Source organism: Hakea prostrata, chromosome 1, assembly GCF_041222555.1.
Source record: "Hakea prostrata isolate BN-2017 chromosome 1, UWA_Hpros_2, whole genome shotgun sequence".
Lineage (NCBI taxonomy): Eukaryota > Viridiplantae > Streptophyta > Magnoliopsida > Proteales > Proteaceae > Hakea > Hakea prostrata.
The window spans coordinates 3,958,215-3,975,879 of NC_142600.1; the positions used below are offsets into that span (position 1 = coordinate 3,958,215).

Below are 17,665 nucleotides of genomic sequence, written 5' to 3' on the forward strand. Positions count from 1 at the left end.
ATTGCTCTAATTAATTAAAGATGAATTCATATAAAAACCTATGATATGTTTATTTGCAAGGGAAATGAAGGAAGGGTTTGTTTGCTTGCAATAGGAGTAAAGTGAAGCTAATTTTACTAATTTGTTTGGCTGGCTCAATAATTGATGTCAATTTAAAAAAATAAATTATAAATCAACCTAATTTATATAAATGTCATGATTGCGATATTCCATGATACAAGACTCCTAGTTCTAATGTATAATTACATTGAAAACTCTACCCAAAAAAAAAAATTACATTGAAAACATCACATGACTTTGTCAATAGACTTTGTGTACATATCAATGGCTTTATTGATGCAAGTTCATGTCAATTTGCTTATCCAGCATAAACGTATGAATGGTATAAAATGGAGGCACAAATTATTTTTCTTTTGGCTTGCTCTCATTGAAGATGGAGAGTCTAGAGTTGAAATTCTCTAGGCTTTTAGTTATTCATCTGAAAATGCAAAAATTAATCTATTTAGAAAAAACAATTCCCTAGCAAACCAAACACTGAAATAATTTTGTGTAGGTAAAGAAATATCATTTTATATCAAATTACTTGTATTCCCCTGAGTCCTTGATAACCAAATAAACTTATATGTAATCTAATCAATGATGGGTTAGTAAAGCGGTTAAAAACCCAACCTCCCTAGGCTACGGTCTTAGAAATTCTGTTGGATCCTCTCTCTTTGCCTGCTCAGCTCTCTCAATATGTTGTAGAAGAGCAGGCAGGGTCGTAGAACCTAATCCTGCATTATTGTATGTATTCTATTTATTTTTATTACTATAAAGTATCTTTTTCTCCAAAAAAAATTTTATTTGGGCTTTCTATAAAAATTTGGCTTCATTTGGTTGGACATTCGACTAAAAAATTACATATAGACACCGTGGATCTATAATAAATTATATTTACTATCTTTGAAAAGAAATTAATTACCAATATAGAAGGTCTATATGTAATTTGTCCAATTTTGAAATACTTTGATCATATTGAACATCAATGACACATCTTATACTGCCTTTCTATATGGGGCTAATTATTTCCAAACAAACGCTCCCACAGATTTTTTAGACCACACAATTAATTGTGACATGTGATAAGTTATATGCCAATGAAATTCTGTGGGAATACACCCCATGAGGGTGGCAAGGTTTGATCAACTGTGGTTTCTTAAATTGCTATTTTTACACCACACTTATAAAACACTGTTAATTTTGGTTTTAATCTGGTTTGTTTTTTTACTTTTACATCTACCCTTAATCGACTGTTCCAATTTGATTCGAACCGGTTTCAATTTTACTTGTCTCGAGGGTTTCAAATTTTATCCAGTTGGATCAGCTTTTTGGTTTGATGAACCTATTTAATTAGTCTGATTACCAAGATCGATTTCGTGGGGAAACCCATAAAAATTGTGATGTGAAACGTATAAGAGACGTTCTTGCTTGACTTAGATGTTATTTATTGCACTAGTTTATGGGTTTTCTCATAACTCTAAGAATCATTCAAAGTCTATTTTGGTCCACCCTCAATAATCGAAAATGGGAAGTTGAGAATCCATTCTGCTTTAGTTTTAGATTAGAAAATAGAAATTACTACATACATCATATAGAGCATGGAATTTTATGAATCCATCTTGATTCGATAGGTTAGAGTTGTGAAGACTTTGTTCGGACCCAATGTTTTAATTGCAACAACTTAATTTCAACTTCACCTGATGCAAGTCTCACGTCTCAAGTCTCAACCGTTGTTTTAAGGCCTGTTTGGTTACATGAATCCAAGGATTTGAAATGAAATGAGATTTCAAATCTATATACTTCAAATCGATGGATTCATGATTCAAAAAAATTAATTGTTTTGTTAGCCTCTAATCGAAGTTCATAGAGTTATGCTAGGTTACTATGTGTAAATCCACAAATTTCATCAATTTTATATTTATGGTGGAATGGATGTTTTACAACCTAATAGATATAAATATTCCATTCATGAATCCAAGGATTTGAAATATCTAGATTCAAATAACCAAACAGGCCCTTAAGAATTCATTACTCAAATTGGTCGATTCAGATTATAACCAATTGTGATTGATCCTTATTCTGATTTACCAAAAAAGATTGATCCTTATTCTGAACATTATGACGCTGATTTAGATTCTTCTCTCAACTGGTTGCTGATTTTTCATATCTCAGTGGCTATCTTTGGGTTTTTGAAACCAATTCTGGCTGAGTGGAAGTTACACCTTTATGAGTTTTGCATTAAACTCACACACACAAGCTTGTTAAAATCAGATCAAAAATTCACAAAGTACCAACATATTTAGAAATTTCCAAGGCATATTTATGAGACTAAATAGTGACAGGATGATTAAACAAATAGAATCATTACCATTAAAGGGCTCCAAATAAGGCTTTGGCCCACTAAGGCCTGAATAGGTAGGCTGTATGCATAGGTTTCTGGACTTGGGCCTTCAAATACCTGGGCCAACTCTGCTCAGTAGCACCAGTACGAAGCAGACAGACTTGAATTCCAACTCAAATATAAACTTCGTTTAGTTGGCTGGTAAGACGCTTGCAGGTCCTTCACATGAACATAAAGATTAAAACTCAAAGGGAAAACATGACAGTAACATTCTCCCAGTACCAAAATCATGATCGTGAGAGATCAATTATGATCGTTACCCACAGCGTATAATGTCATCAATAGACCGAAATGGATGATAAGAAAATCATATCCCAATACATTATATATTTAAGGACCAGGCACATTAAATAAAAACGTAAAAAACTAACAAGCTTACAATCCATCCTTAAACATCACATTCCTCACTTCGCTAGGATCAAGACAACCAAACATGAACAGAAAAATAGTTAAAAGTAAAATAACAGGGTTAGACAAGGAGGCTAAACAAGTGCAATGCTGCTCTCCCCACCTGGAGGCTTGCGAACACCACCTAAGTAGTCTCTAGAGGCTGCTTTCCCGTCAGCAAAGATGTTACTGCCGCTCATCTCACGCAGCTTGGCATTGCTGAGTGGCTTCTCTGCAGACCCTGGAGGCGCATCCCCTTTAAATATGTCATTCCCAGTAAGTTCTTGAAATTTCTGATTATGTAACTTCTTCACGGTCTTTGGAACAGTTTCTTCACTGAACATCAAACTACTCTGACCTCCCGCAGGCTTTAAAATTGGAAAAAATGTTAGTGACTCTGAAAGCTACAGTTAGTAATTGAAGAAGATATTATATTGCTCACACAAATGGAAAACAGAATCAATGGCCAGGAAGTGTGTAATGGAAGAGAAATTGTCAGGATAACCAACAAAAGCCAACTGATAATAGTTGACCTATCAAGACTTATTCTGGTTCCTAATCATCTGATCATCAAAAAATCCTAGGTGCTTATATCTAGTACATGGGTAAATTATCCAAAGGTAATTTTTTTTGTGTAGATCAGCTCCAGCCCTTCTTGAGCATGTCCCACAAGGTTTGCACAGGTATAGAGCTTACCTTCGTGCCCATCTCTGCTAAAACAAATGTCACTCGTAAGCACAATAAAAGAAATGAAACATCCAAGGGGGAAATAGCCAAAAAGAAGCAAACAAAATAAAGTGTCAATTATAGAACTCAATACCACCTCACACAATTAACTCACTCACATTAGATACTTTAACGGATGTGCGTACATTTCGTGGTGCTGGTTCCCCTATGTCCTTGCTATCTTTCAGCTCCAAAGAACGTGCAGCCAATGGTCGAGGTAGAATCTCAGGAGGAGGGGCAAATATATCATGTCCACTAAGCTCCTTGCACTTAGCATCAGATAGCTGTTTCTTTTTGGCATCTGACTCACTTTGAAGTGTCCCACTTAGCTCTCGCTGCTTTGCCACCTCAGGCAGAGAGGTTGGCTTCTTGGGAGATACACTCTCTTCTACACTGAATGATATCTGGCTGATTCCACTAACAGCTTGCTGGGACACCAACACCATGAAGCAAATGTTAGATTAATCCAGGAAGCACTTACAGAAGTAATATCATAAAGGATTCTGAAGTACTTCCAGCAGCCAGTTGAGTAAAATAAATAAGCACCTGATAAATTCGTTTACTGGGAACTGGATTAGCACTGCCAGAATCTGAAGCACCATTTTCATCATTAGCTGCAAAGATACGGCTACCAGTAATCTCCTTCAATTTAGAGCCTGAGCAAGGTTTCCTGGAAATTGCAGACAATTGGTTTCAGCAGGTGACTCTTCTTTTACATTTAACAGACTAATGATGTGAGATTTAAACTTAGTTCAACCTATTAACCAGGGTACATTTTAATATAAAATGATCTTGAACATGTTGTCCAGTGTTCAAATGTATTCCACCCGATACAAAAATTCATTTTCCTTTCCTTTTCTTTGTCCCCCCATGTATGCAGTATCTTCATGGGTAAGATCTTGCAATTTTTCTGCCCCCATCCAACTTTCAGTTTTCATTGTGCTTCCCCAGATGGAGGTACCTTAACTCATCTGGATATTTATTTGCTATTTTGCTTTTTTCCCCAAAACTCATCAGCCATACCATCGACTTCTAGCATTATAATCAAGTAATTTGGTTGAATGCCATGGTCAACAAAATTAATCTGATACTAGAAAATTCTGTTGAGATTCCCTAGTAACACTCCAGCTTCCACATTTCCTAAATATTTTCAAGCTTGTTCTCATCTTCAATGCAAATCTAATAATTGCATCAGACTAAAAACATCCATATTCATGCATTAAATTATTGAAATGCACTACCATTTTGAAAAAGTAAAAAAGCCCCGACTAGAAAGCTTTTTAAGGAATGGGAGAGTAATTCTCCCTGCTTTATCCAATAAATCAGAAAAGGTTGGAAAGGTTATTGAAAGGAAATATTATACAAATGCTGAAGTAAACAGACCCTGAACCTGCAGTAATGTTTGAGGACATGATTGGTAATTACATTGGTCCAGATGATCCTGGTTAGGGTTGGACTGCCTGATTCATCGGAGGATAAGACCATCCAGAATACAATAGATATTACATTTTAACCAGTCCTAGTCAATACCTAAGAACATAATGTGAAGGAAAAATATTGTTGCATATGTGATGTACGGTGCAGACTATTGGGCTGTTAAAAAGAATCAGATAGATAAACTCAGTGTAGCAAAAATGAGGATGCTAAAATTGATGAGTGGCAAAACAGGAAGGATAAGATAAGAAATGATCATATTAGAGTTGGTCTGAGAGTTGCTCCCATAAGTTATAAGCTTCGAAAAAGTCGTTTGAGGTGGCACGGCCACGTTCAACGGAGACCTATAAATGCCCCTGTACGAAGAAGTGATATAATCCATATTGAAGGAACTAGAAGAGCTAGGGTTAGACCTAAGATAGCCTTAGGAGAAGTGGTGAGAAAGAATATGTATAGCTTAGGCCTTGTATTTAGCATGGCTTCGAACATAACTGATTGGAGAACTAGAATCCATGTAGCCGACCCCATTTAGTTGGGACAAGGCTTATTGTTGTTATTGTTGTTGTTGTTGATGTGAGCATCCACAGGATGCATCAGTCTAGGAAGTACGCAGCCTTTCAGTTATACAAGAACACATTAACGCATTGCACGGTAGCAGATGAAAGGAAATTCTCTTCATTGTAGATAGCTTAGGTTACTAACATATGGTATGGATGCATTCATAAATAAAAGAGAGGAGTGAAGGAAAGGAATTGAGGAGAACTAAAATGAAGCCAGAAACTGACGAGTAATTCTTTTGCCTTCCCTAAGAGTCTATTCTTCTAGAATTCCAAATTAAGTACCTGAATGAAAGAGAATAGACAAACATTTTTATACCAATAAACAGATAGTCTCTAAGCATTCTATTCTTTGTATGCAGCATTAGTACGGAAAGGGGGAAAAGGTTCCTTAAAGTCTAAACTTACATTTAATATCCCAGATCTTTGGTTCAAAAATAAGAAAGGAAGGGAAGGATAACATTATAACTAATTAATACAAGTGCAGCACCATTACATATCATCATAATATTAAGAGGGGGCGGGGGTGGGGGAGTTGTGGAGGGAAAAAACAGAGCAAAAAGAGGGGTGGAAAAAAAGCAAAATTTTTCGCCATTCTATTCATCTAGAAGAAAACTCTGGAAAAACATGGGATGTAAGAAAGCACATTTAAGTGGACACTAAACAAACAGGTGTTTGAACCTCAAATGTTTTAAAAAAATAGGGACACAGCAAAATGAATTAGGACCAGAACATCAACCACTGGAAAGATAGGGGCTTGCGATACACCAAATAAAGGTTAGAGATTTACAACAGCTCTGCAATTACACCATTTTCCATTTCCGAAGTACTCATGGTGCATAAAATACTTCTTAATTTGTGTCAATCAAGAAGTCAAGAAATTTGCTTTCTCAGATTAACAAAGGAAATAGAATAACATGCAACTCGGCACAAAATATGGTGGTATACAAATTTATAGAGGGGCAGAAGAACATTAAAGAGAGGGCGAACACAGGAATGCTTCCGCATAAGCAGAGTCGGGGGGATTGATTTTACTATGCAGCCTTACCCTGGCAATTTTTGCTAAGAGGCTGTTTTGATAATTTTAATTTCCGTAATAGACAGGAAAATCTAAATTGGCAGCCAGATTTTAAAGCTCAAAAATTCCTGCAGTAAGTCAATTAGATAAGGCAGGACAACAAAGTCTTATTTCTAAAACAAATACTGAAAAAAGGCAGAAGTATTTCCTTTGTTCAGACTTCAAGAAAAGATAAGTTCAGAATGACCATAGTCCTGATCTGGCAAGAATTCATCACATAAGTTGACCAAAGTTCATTAAAGCTTCCATGAGATCGGAAGAAGTATCTGGAGTCTAGAGAGAGGAAAAGAAATAATTTGCATGACACTGTTCCAAATCCGCTGTTAATACGCAGATAAACATACAAATCTACAGGGTAATAGAAAAATGTTATAATGTGATAACGACTACAGATCCAAAGGTGCATGCAGTCAAAGGAGGCCAGAGAATAGACAAAGGTGCTTTGTAGCAGTTTGCTAGAACAGAACCTCAGGATCAGAAAGATGCAAAAACCATGAACAATGCCAGTCATAAAGCGAAACAGGAAAGAACAGAATCTTTGTAAGATAACATTTATTGCAAAAGAGTTCGTGAGCAAAGCCAATTTCAAATGAGGAATGAGAAAAACAGAGGGGGAAAAAGAAAAAGCCTTGATACACAGCTAAATGCTTCGAGCTAACCTTTTATTCAAGCTCTCAGCTTCCTCGTCTGTGATCTGTCCTCCGAAGACGACTTTACTGATCTTGCTAGACGGCTGAAATGTACGGAAAAAGAGGAGGAATACTTGAGTTGCCCGAAAACCAGTCAAACAACAGAAAGGGAGGAAGTTAACAACATTTCCACCGAGAACACATACCTGGTGATTACGAATCCCTGGACGTGAAGCAGATGCTGAAGAATCAGTGGCTGAGGTGTCTTGTGGATTCTCCGACCAAGTGAGCAGATCTGCTGTAGATGTGTGAGGCTTCCTCACGGGGGTTGTTCTCTCCATTCCTCACTTTCTACAGCTTAAATGCTCGCGTTTTCAGCTGAAATTGAATCAGAAACAAGCAAGATCACACCAAAAAGTAGAAACAGTATACACAGATCTCTCTCAACCACTTTTCCGTTTTTGATCTGTTAGCTCTGTGAGTAGATCGGAGCAAGTGCACTGTGGACTTTCGCTCTAGTTCCCAGTGAGTCCGCGTTTTCTCTCTCTTCACGCCAACGAAAATGAAAGCTCAAAATCCTGGAGGCGTGGATCTCCCTAGTGAGAAAGATAAATATTTAAATCACTTTTGAGTTCGAATTTTAAACTCTACTTAGGAAAAGACGATACCATTGCTACCCTACATTACCGCCTAACTGGTATAACGCTTCTTTCCCTGGCCCACTTCACTTTAAAATTTGAATTGATGATCCACAGTGGAAGCTGTTGACACCAACTCAAAACCGATAGATTGGAATCTCCAGAAATGGATACCGTTGAAACACTGCACTTCGTTGGATAACTCTGTCTTCCCACCTTCGATAATCATCAAGGTGCATTAATTTTAGAAAAGATTCTGTTTTTTTTATGAGGTTTATCTACTTTTATAAAGATTCTTGTTTATGATATCAATACCTGTTACGGGTGGTTTTACCCAAACAAAAAAAAACCTGTTACGGCCACGTGCCAGTCTGTGGAGCATGTGACCGGTTTACCAGTCTCGATTGTGATGCAATTAGTTAAAACGTACTATCTTCTAGTCAACCAACCCAGCGACCAGGACAAAGAAATAAAATACCATGAAATTGTAAAATTAAATCTCGCTCAACGAAATTAAATTGTAACTTTTCAACGCAGGGTTGATAAAGTGGTAGAGATCCATACTTCTCAATGGAGAAGTTGTAGGTTCGACCATCGCAGACAGTGTCTCCCCCTTGAGCATGTAATCAAGGTGCGTGTAAGCTGGCCCGAATAAACCTCTGCTTCAAAATAAAAAATAAACTGTAACAACTCAAAGCATATATTGAACTTAAGTTTTTCCTCTACTAAACTTGGGCTACTCCAATTCAGATTATACTTTTGTTCATTGAAGGTTGGATTAGTAACTAGAAATTTTGAGAAAATTGATATGAGAGAGATTCATGGAGGCATTTGAAGACATATACCACTCATGGTTCAACCGGTTCTCCTCCACTAAATGCACTTATATTTTAAATCTTTTGCTTAGGTTATGTTTGGCATGCATTTTGAGAATGATTTTGGGTCTGAAATTAAAGAAATCTCTAGCTTTAGAATGCTTTTTGCTAATGCATATGAATTGCATTTTTAATTTAATATTTAATTAATAGAAACAATTAAATTGTAAAAAAAAAATTAATAAGTTTATTTGGGTAGAAGATAAATGATAGCCATTTGATGATATTTAAAAAAAGACGGTGCACATTTACACTTTTAAAGCCTCCTTCCCGAGAAGTTATTCAAAAAAGCTGTTGTTAGAAAATGAAATAAGAAAGAATATATCAAACGCTTAATTTGTGACGTATTATGTGTTATATAAAACACTAATCATTTTAAAACTAAGAGATAAAGAAGTTACAACAATCCTAATTATTAAAAAGAGCTAGAAATACTAAAAGGGAGTACCAAGTCCAACTTTAAATATACCAGAAACATTAAATTAAGTGGAAAGTTCGACTTTAAATATACCTAAAAATATTAAAGAAGTGCCACGTCTAACTTTAAATATAAGTATAAATATTAAAGGGAATGCTAAATCCAACCCTTAATTAAGCATGGGAATAGCTCAAATGTTACCTCAACTAAGTTCTTATCAACTTGTTTATCTGAATTCAGTCCCACCTAGTCGAACGCTCGAACCTAAAAACGCGCGCTCGAACCGGTGTGGTCGAGTTTCGTCTCCAACGAACGAACCTAAAAATGCGCGCTCGAACCGGTGTGGTCGAGTTTCGTCTCCAACGAACAAGTTAGTTCAGACGAACAAAGGAAGCCAGCTCAATCTCTCAATGTATTCCATAACTTAAGAATGCATACCTAATAATGATGAATATATTGGTATTTATAGATCTTAGGAGAAGTTACCTTAACTGTGCAATAACGGAGTTCGAATAGAACTCTGTCATTGTTGCTAGCTTCCTGAGGAGAGAAATCTTATCCCTATCTTTAAGGAGGTTGAATATGATTCAAATTGTATACCTTGCTTAGTGCCTTTGTTTTATTCGTGGTTTGGCCAAGGTTTGATCGGTCCGATTTTTCTTTGGTCAACCCAGACAGGTCTATTATAAAATATCCATAACAAGAAGACTAAGTTTGGCTTAGATAACTATTGTGCACACAAAAATCACAATGGATGAAACTCTTTTACCACAATCCCCCAAAGTCCATTCACTAAGTTGCGTAAGGGATATCAAATGAGTATTATGGGAACTATACTAAACCTAACAAGAGAATGGTAAATCTTTGGATGGTGAACATCTATTCTTGGAGTAGTGGAGGAAAACTTAGTCTTCAGTGATAACTCTTCCAATTACGAAATGAAACCAGATTGGTGGGATCTATGCCCCTAGATATAAGTTAGCACTTGACCCATAAAATAAGAAAGATCTAAGTTAGGAAAATATCTTGGAATTTATACTAGAAACCATATTTGGCATTCAAAAAGTCTAAATGAGTGAAAAAGAACACTTTGTCTCCTTTAATGGATCTCTTAAAATAGTGTACTTAATTACCTTGTTCCATCAATATTTACATTGATTTCGATATGAAACCCATATCACAATTCATTAAAGTTAACTGTCTGATTATCTTGATGCTATGAACTAATTCATCTTCAAAATTATCATGATTATGTGAATCAAGGGTTTTTTTTATACTCAAAGTCAATTTCGGGGAATCCTTAGATTTAATCTCAAAACAATGAAATCTAAATAATTTAGATTTGCAGGCAAAATTCATCATTTCATATGATTCTTGATTTTAATCGAACTGTTTAACAAAAGTAAACAAACAGTTACCAGATTCATGATTCAACAGGTTTGAGACTATGGAATTACAATAAAACGCACTATTAAAGAAAGAAAAAAAATGTAAAGAAACCTTGCTTCCATAGTTTAGAATTTTATCCACCCTCGATAAATTATTTTATACGAAATCAAGTAAACTTGTAGCAATAGATGTTTAGATTACTAAAATTACAAACAACTTTGATGAAACATAAAGCGCAACAATGAATTAGTTTGTTAGGTTTTGTGATAGGAAATTGCTCTTAGCTAGAATTCTTTCTTCAAAAACAAAGTCATAGTCAACAACTATAATTCACCTAACTGAAATTGATTCTCTGAGTGTTAATTTTAAAATTTTGGATTTTCATTGATTTTTCTTTTTCCATAGTGCCCAATTCAAATGTCATATTATTCAAAATTTGCTCTTATAATTAGCCATCTCCATCTACTTAAAGATGCCAATCCATGGAAGCTTAGCCTTTTAATTTTTAGATTGTTATGGAATTATTTATATTTTGAAAAATAAAGAACAAAGTTTTACTCTTTCTATAATATATGTATAGGAGGATAAAAATAACAACATATTTAAAGCCCAAAAAGCATTAGTTAGAATAAATCCGTCCGGCCCAACCCAATCAGATAAATCACGGTGGACCCGGGCTGGTTTTTCCACCTTAAAATCGAAGTTAATTACTTTAACTCAGTCTAAACCGATCTTTAACGCCTCTAATTAGTAGAAGTCTCCTCAGAGAATGCTAACTCAAGGTTTAAAGTATCCCACGATACCATACGATACTAGCCAATACGTATCCATATTTAACCCAACCGATACGATACATCTCGGTACGTCTTTCCATTGAATTACACTAAAATACAGTAGCTAGAGCAACACAATACTCGATACAGGACGATACGTCTCTTAAAATCACCTGACCGATACGACACTCGATACCGATACTTTAAACCTTGTGCGAACTTGTATGGTTTCTTTTCTTTTTTTTTTCTTCTTCTTTTGGTAGAACTTGTTTCTTTCAATTAAAACATTTAGTGGTTAGCACACAAAATTTTGATTAGGTAACATTAAAGCCATCCAACGCGGAAATGTGTACATATCCACGTTACTTACGAGTTAGGATTACATAGCTATAAGTCTCCACTTGAGCTGTTATTCTCTATCAAGCCAGATTATTATGCTCTGAAGGTTTTTAGTAGTCTCTGTTATCCATGGCTCAAGCCTTATACTAAATCCAAATTTGATGTTTGATCTAAACCATGAGTATTTCTCGGATATCATTCTTCTTATAAAGGATATCTTTGTTTGGAGCCTGTTACTGGAAGAATCTATGTTTCGTTAGTTTCGAGACATGTTGAATTTGTTGAGCAGGTATTTCCATACAAAGGAATGGTTTCTGCTGTCTCTCTGCCTGCACTTCTAGAATGGCTTAATGTTGTACCTGCTGTAGTTTAGCCTTGTTCTGCTAGAAATATGAATCAGAAATTAAAGGATGGGTTTGATGATACTGGGCCTATTCCTAATGGGCTGTCTACTGGTTGTAATAATGAACTAGATATTCGTGGGCCTATTGGTCATGGGCTGTCTAATGGTTGTAATAATAGATTGTATGTTTATGGGCCTTCTGTTAATGGGCTGCATAATGTCTGTAATGGGATTAATATTCATGGCTCAATCCCACCAATTTATTCTAATGAAATGCCCCAACCCCACCATGTCTTGATCCGGTAATTCCTCATGGACCTCATCAAGGTCCTGTGGCCCACTGTAATCCAATCCAAGTGGCTGATGTCACTTCTGCCCAACTATGGATACTAGACTACCTAACTCAGAAACAATTGTTGTTGTTAATCCTTTAGCTCAAATAGTTCCATCTCAAGATAGATCTCCAATCGTGTCTTCACTTCATCCTATGATTACAAGATCTAAGACGGGAGCACTTAAATCTACTGTTAAGATGAATTTGAGTTCTTCTGTTGAAGATTTAGAGGTTCCTATATGTTACTTTAAAGCCTCGCTTTCGCCTCATTGGCGTCATGCTATGCACGGAAAATTTAATGCTTTGGTTCAAAATGGTACTTTTATACTTCTGTACTATAAATACATATACTCACTCTTAATAAAAGATATGAGATATTCTTGTTATCACAGAGGCTTGGGCAAATGGATGAACACATTTTTTGGACCAGAGGATCTGAATTCATCATTCTCTTTGTTACGACACTCACAATTTGAAACATAAAAGAGGCAGCTAGCGTTTAGCTTACAGACAAAGAAGTTTGGTTGGGGATGAGATCGTTGCCCACCATGAGTAAGACAATAAGGATTACTGCATAAATACAAGAGTTGGTTGGGGTTGGGACCGTTGCCTACTATGAATCATTTGAAAGGCCTAACTTTCATGTGATTGAGTGTAGGATTGAAGTTAGGATCACGTCCTTGTATAAGGATGTTTAAAAAAATAAAAACCAATGAAAGGGATTGATCTGAACTCCCTTCTGGTTAAGATGTCTGAGGGGAATCATGTATTTAAACGTGCTTTTTGAAGAGGGAAATGTAAAAAGTTACAGAGAAAACTTATATAAGTGTTAGCTCGAATCATTGCTTTCTAAGAAAAAAACAGAAAAACAAACTCTCGCTTCCATTCCCATATTTCAGTCATCTGGCATGGCATCATCATCATCTTCTTCTTCTTCATCCTTGGTGTTCGAAGTTCAAAGACATGAACCAGAGCTAGTCACACCGGCTAAACCCACACCTTATGAATTCAAATGCCTCTCAGACATTGACGACCAAGAGGGTCTACGGTACCAACTCCCCGTGATTCAATTTTACAGACACGAGCCAACAATGATTGGGAAGGACCCAGTGACGGTCATAAGGCAGGCATTAGCAGAAGCTTTAGTGTTTTACTATCCATTTGCCGGTAGACTTAGGGAAGTGCGTGGTCGAAAGCTGGTGGTGGAATGCACAGGTGAGGGTGTCTTGTTCATAGAGGCCGACGCTGATGTGAGGCTTGAACAGTTTGGTGACATGCTTCAACCACCATTCCCTTGCTTGAAGGAGCTCCTTCACGAGGTCCATGGATCGGGTGGAATCCTGGGCACCCCTCTCTTGCTGATTCAGGTTACTCGTTTGATGTGTGGAGGATTCATCTTTGCTAGTCGATGCAACCATACCATGACCGATGTAGGTGGGTTGGCTCAGTTCATGTCAGCCGTAGGCGAGATGGCATGTGGTGCACAAGCTCCCCTAGTGTCACCTGTGTGGAAGAGAGAGCTCCTCAACGCAAGGAACCCCCACCCATCAGGTGTGACCTTCATGCACCATGAGTACGATCAACTGCCTGATCTACTCACCATCTCGGCTTCCAAGGATGAATACATGGTGTACCGTTCTTTCTTCTTTGGGGCCTCTGAATTCACAGCTTTGCGTAACTGTCTCCCTCTGCACCTACGCAGCATGTGTTCCAAGTTCGAGCTGCTGACGGCATGTCTTTGGCGATGTCGCACTATTGCGATCCAACCCGATCCGGAAGAGGAAATGCGTGTTATGTTTACTGTCAGTCCACGAAGCAAATCTTTCAAAGTGAAGAACCCACAAGACAAATTGCACGTTGGATACTATGGCAATGCGTTTGTTTTCTGCATAGCAGCAACGACCACAACAAAACTGTGTCGTTACCCTTTAGACTATGCAATAGATTTGGTAAAGAAAGCAAAAGCCAATGTGACTGAGGAATATATGAGATCAGTGACAAATCTGATGGTGGTAAAAGGGCGGCCCCACTATACAATTGCAAGGTCGACCTACCTGCTTACAGATACTACAGGTGCAGGATTTAGAAACGTTGATTTCGGGTGGGGGAAACCGATATATGGTGGGTTAGCCACGGCTGGTATAAAAGAATATGATTCGCTGATGAGTGTTTACGTGTCGTCCAAAAATCATAAGGGGGAGGATGGAATTCTAGTCCCAGTTAACTTGCCTAGGCCCGCTATGGAGAGATTTGTTATAGAAATTGAGAACATGACCAACTCATTTATCACATCTGGTATGTAAATCAATGGTTTAAGCAGGAGAGGTTTGTTGAAATGAATAGATAAATCAGAGGGGAACCAGAGTTTGGTATATATAAGGAGAATAATATAGGTGAGTAAGGGTTAAGTACTACTGGAACTTCTCTCATGCATATATAGGCATTGATAACCATTCTCTAAACTCTACATGCATGCATGATACAAAAGTATTCTCCATTCTCAGTTTTGTGTTTTGTTCAATATTTGATCATGGGCATGTACCATACAGCATTTAATGGTGAGTGGTGATATGCCACCAATACATCTTGGTGGCCATACGTGAAAAACGTGCAAGAATTAATCGTACCTTCTTAGGAGTCTTAACCAAGCTTCTTAGCTCTAAAAATCCTGAGTTCCATTGATGACTACGATTTTAGGGTGGGCGGCTGGTTCCTACCTCTCAATGACAATTATATATAACTGCTGTTGCATGTAATTGCTTGTTTGCAAAAGACAGTAGAAGGCTAGAAGCAAATCTCTCTTTTTCTTTTCATGTCTCAGTCAATACCTTTTCCATTCTCATCTTTTAAGTGGATTGGTTGAAAGCTATTTTAATGTCACCCTCACAATTCTAAAAGACCAACCCACAACGGCTTGGCTTTTCTATTTTTGTTTTTTCTTTTAATTTAATTCATCCACAACGTTGATGGATATCAAATCAATCAAGAAACCCAAAAAAAATCTAGAGAAGATGGAAGATTCAAAATAAGAAATATGCACCAAAAGGAAAAATATTATATACGATTTTTTTTTCTTCTGAAATTAGCCTCTCTTTTTTTTTTTGTACAAAACATGGATATATTACATTTGCCATCAGCAAGAGTTGAATCCACCCAATATATCTCTTCACTTAGAGGTGATGATCTTTTCAACCGAACAACTTAGAGTATACAATTAACCTAACTCAATGGAGAGAAAACGTTTACAATAAAAATCCAGTGAATAAACCCTAAACTCCAAATGCCAAACAGTTTAAGCCCTTTCCTTTTTTGAGTGGTTGTTGACTTCATCGGCGACATACAAAGCCTCGGTCGTTCCTGCTAGTGCTAAGAGCTCATCGGCTCCAGTAATATAGATATTGCAATTACAGTCGTCCCACCTCTGCAACTCAACATCTTTTCTTCTCTTCACCATGTCTGCCATGCTTGGGATCCGAACCTTCATCCCAACATGCATCTCAGGTGGTGAGTTCGGCTTGAAACTCTTAATAATGTCACGACTATCTGATAGAGCAGAGACCCATTTTTGAATCCCCAACTCAGGCGATTCCAACACGTCTTTCCACGGTATCACTGCTCTACCTAAAAGCTTAGACCCACCGATTCTCACCAGACTTGGTGAGTTGTTTCTCCATCTTAGCTCAAACGCCACGCTTTGTTGCTTGAGTTCTTTCAGGCACTGTTCTTTGGCTGCAAAACACTCCAAGGAGAAGCACTCGTTCCAGTAAGGTTGATACGTTGGTGGGATCTCTCGACTGTTAAGCCGAATCTTCTCGTTGTTACCTAAACAGCATCTAACAAAGAGCTTACCGGTTGTTACGAATTCAAGGTTTTTGGCTTCGATGATTCTTAGTTCACAACAGAGAAAGTTTTCAAGGTTAGACATTGATTCAGAGAGACAGAGATGGTTCAATTGTTTGTGAACTGTGAAGAATTCCTTGCTATTCGAAGGTAAGGATTTGTTTACTTGTTTGTGATGTGTGAGATTGTGCTTGCAGGATATATATATATATATATAGTATAATAGTAGATGTCTCTAAGGCTGATGACCTCAAGCAACAAAGCCGTGAGATTTTTTCCCATAATTAAGAATAATAAACGATGAATCAACTAGGAAATCTATTGATGGATCATGTGGATGTTAAGAAACATTCTAGAATAGAAAACAATAAAAACAAATGCATTGTTGTTCCAAGTTATCTGGATTTATTTGATAGAATAGAATAATCTAATTTATTTTTTTCGAGGATTTTAAAAATAATAATAACAAAAACAAATGCATCAGCATGTTTTAAGTTATCTGGATTTATTTGATATTCAGAAGTAATAAAGTTATAGTCTTAATCATTTGCTTGAAACTTTTGGTAACTTTATAATTTTTATTTCTTTCAAAGTTAACTTTATAAACTTAAGAATACATAGTTGTCATATTCATGAGTTTTTCAAATGCAAATATATCATAAAATTACATATTAGCTTAGTTTTTGGGCAAGATACCATGTAGATTTTTACATTAACACATGTAGACTTCATAGAGATTCAAGATCAATTAATTTAAATTGTGACGTGGACAAAATATCTAAGTTCTACTCAAAAAAGGAGATATGGACAATGTATCTATCACTCTATTTTTAAATAATTGCAGTGGAACAAAAAAACAGGATGTGAAAACTACTTCTAGAAACAATATTTTAAAGTACAATATTAACATATATGAATTCAAAAGACCTGGAGATTAATTCATGACTAGGCAGATCATGACATGGAACACATATCCCCAAAAGTTAAATAAGACAACTATGAACACTAAAAATACTTTCATATTTTATCTTCACTTTTTCTTTTTATTAAAAAGGCCCGCATGCCATGTTCCAAACCCTCTTGAAGAATATCAACCTTGTAAGATTTTTTTTCTAAGGTAAAAAATAATGTAAGCTTGATATGAGTCAGCCCCCAAATTCACTTTTAAATATCTAAACAATCTTGATCTATTCCACTTGGCATGGAATGGATAGCACACCCGTGTGGGCCAGCTATGTTTAACAATTTGAATTTGTGAAGCTTTTGTCCACCTTTACGGCTGTGAATTCTTGAATCATGCCTGTAGACCAAATTATGGTATTTCATATAGAAAGAAAAAGAAAAAGAATTTCTACTCATTTAAATATTTTTCAAGTATATTTTCAAAGAATAATACTCACTTTGTTTCGGAAAGAGATGCTTCCAAAGAAGCGAATGAAGGCATTCCAAGTCAGTCAAGGATGGA

At 36.5% G+C, this 17,665-nt stretch overlaps 2 protein-coding genes and 1 pseudogene across 3 annotated transcripts; 1 reads left to right on the plus strand and 2 right to left on the minus strand.

The window, feature by feature from the left end:
• Positions 1–2,710: 2,710 nt before the first annotated feature.
• LOC149026765 (hematological/neurological-like protein) lies at positions 2,711–7,858 on the minus strand. 2 transcript variants are annotated; one of them, XM_089156085.1, is made up of 5 exons: positions 7,458–7,858; positions 7,282–7,355; positions 4,100–4,223; positions 3,700–3,981; positions 2,711–3,195 (listed from the first exon to the last, which is right to left on the minus strand). In XM_089156085.1, exons 1-5 carry the CDS (start codon positions 7,590–7,592, stop codon positions 2,923–2,925), a joined length of 888 nt encoding a protein of 295 aa, XP_089012211.1. In that variant the 5' UTR covers positions 7,593–7,858; the 3' UTR covers positions 2,711–2,922. The 2 variants fall into 2 exon arrangements, with proteins under 2 accessions (XP_089012211.1, XP_089012205.1); XM_089156079.1 differs by having other exon boundaries at positions 3,673–3,981; positions 7,458–7,857.
• A 5,377-nt stretch (positions 7,859–13,235) lies between these two features.
• On the plus strand, positions 13,236–14,728 carry LOC149026766 (benzyl alcohol O-benzoyltransferase pseudogene; annotated as a pseudogene).
• A 924-nt stretch (positions 14,729–15,652) lies between these two features.
• On the minus strand, positions 15,653–16,285 carry LOC149026767 (uncharacterized). The gene has a single exon (XM_089153619.1). It carries the CDS (start codon positions 16,283–16,285, stop codon positions 15,653–15,655), a length of 633 nt encoding a protein of 210 aa, XP_089009745.1.
• Between the last annotated feature and the right edge of the window lie 1,380 nt (positions 16,286–17,665).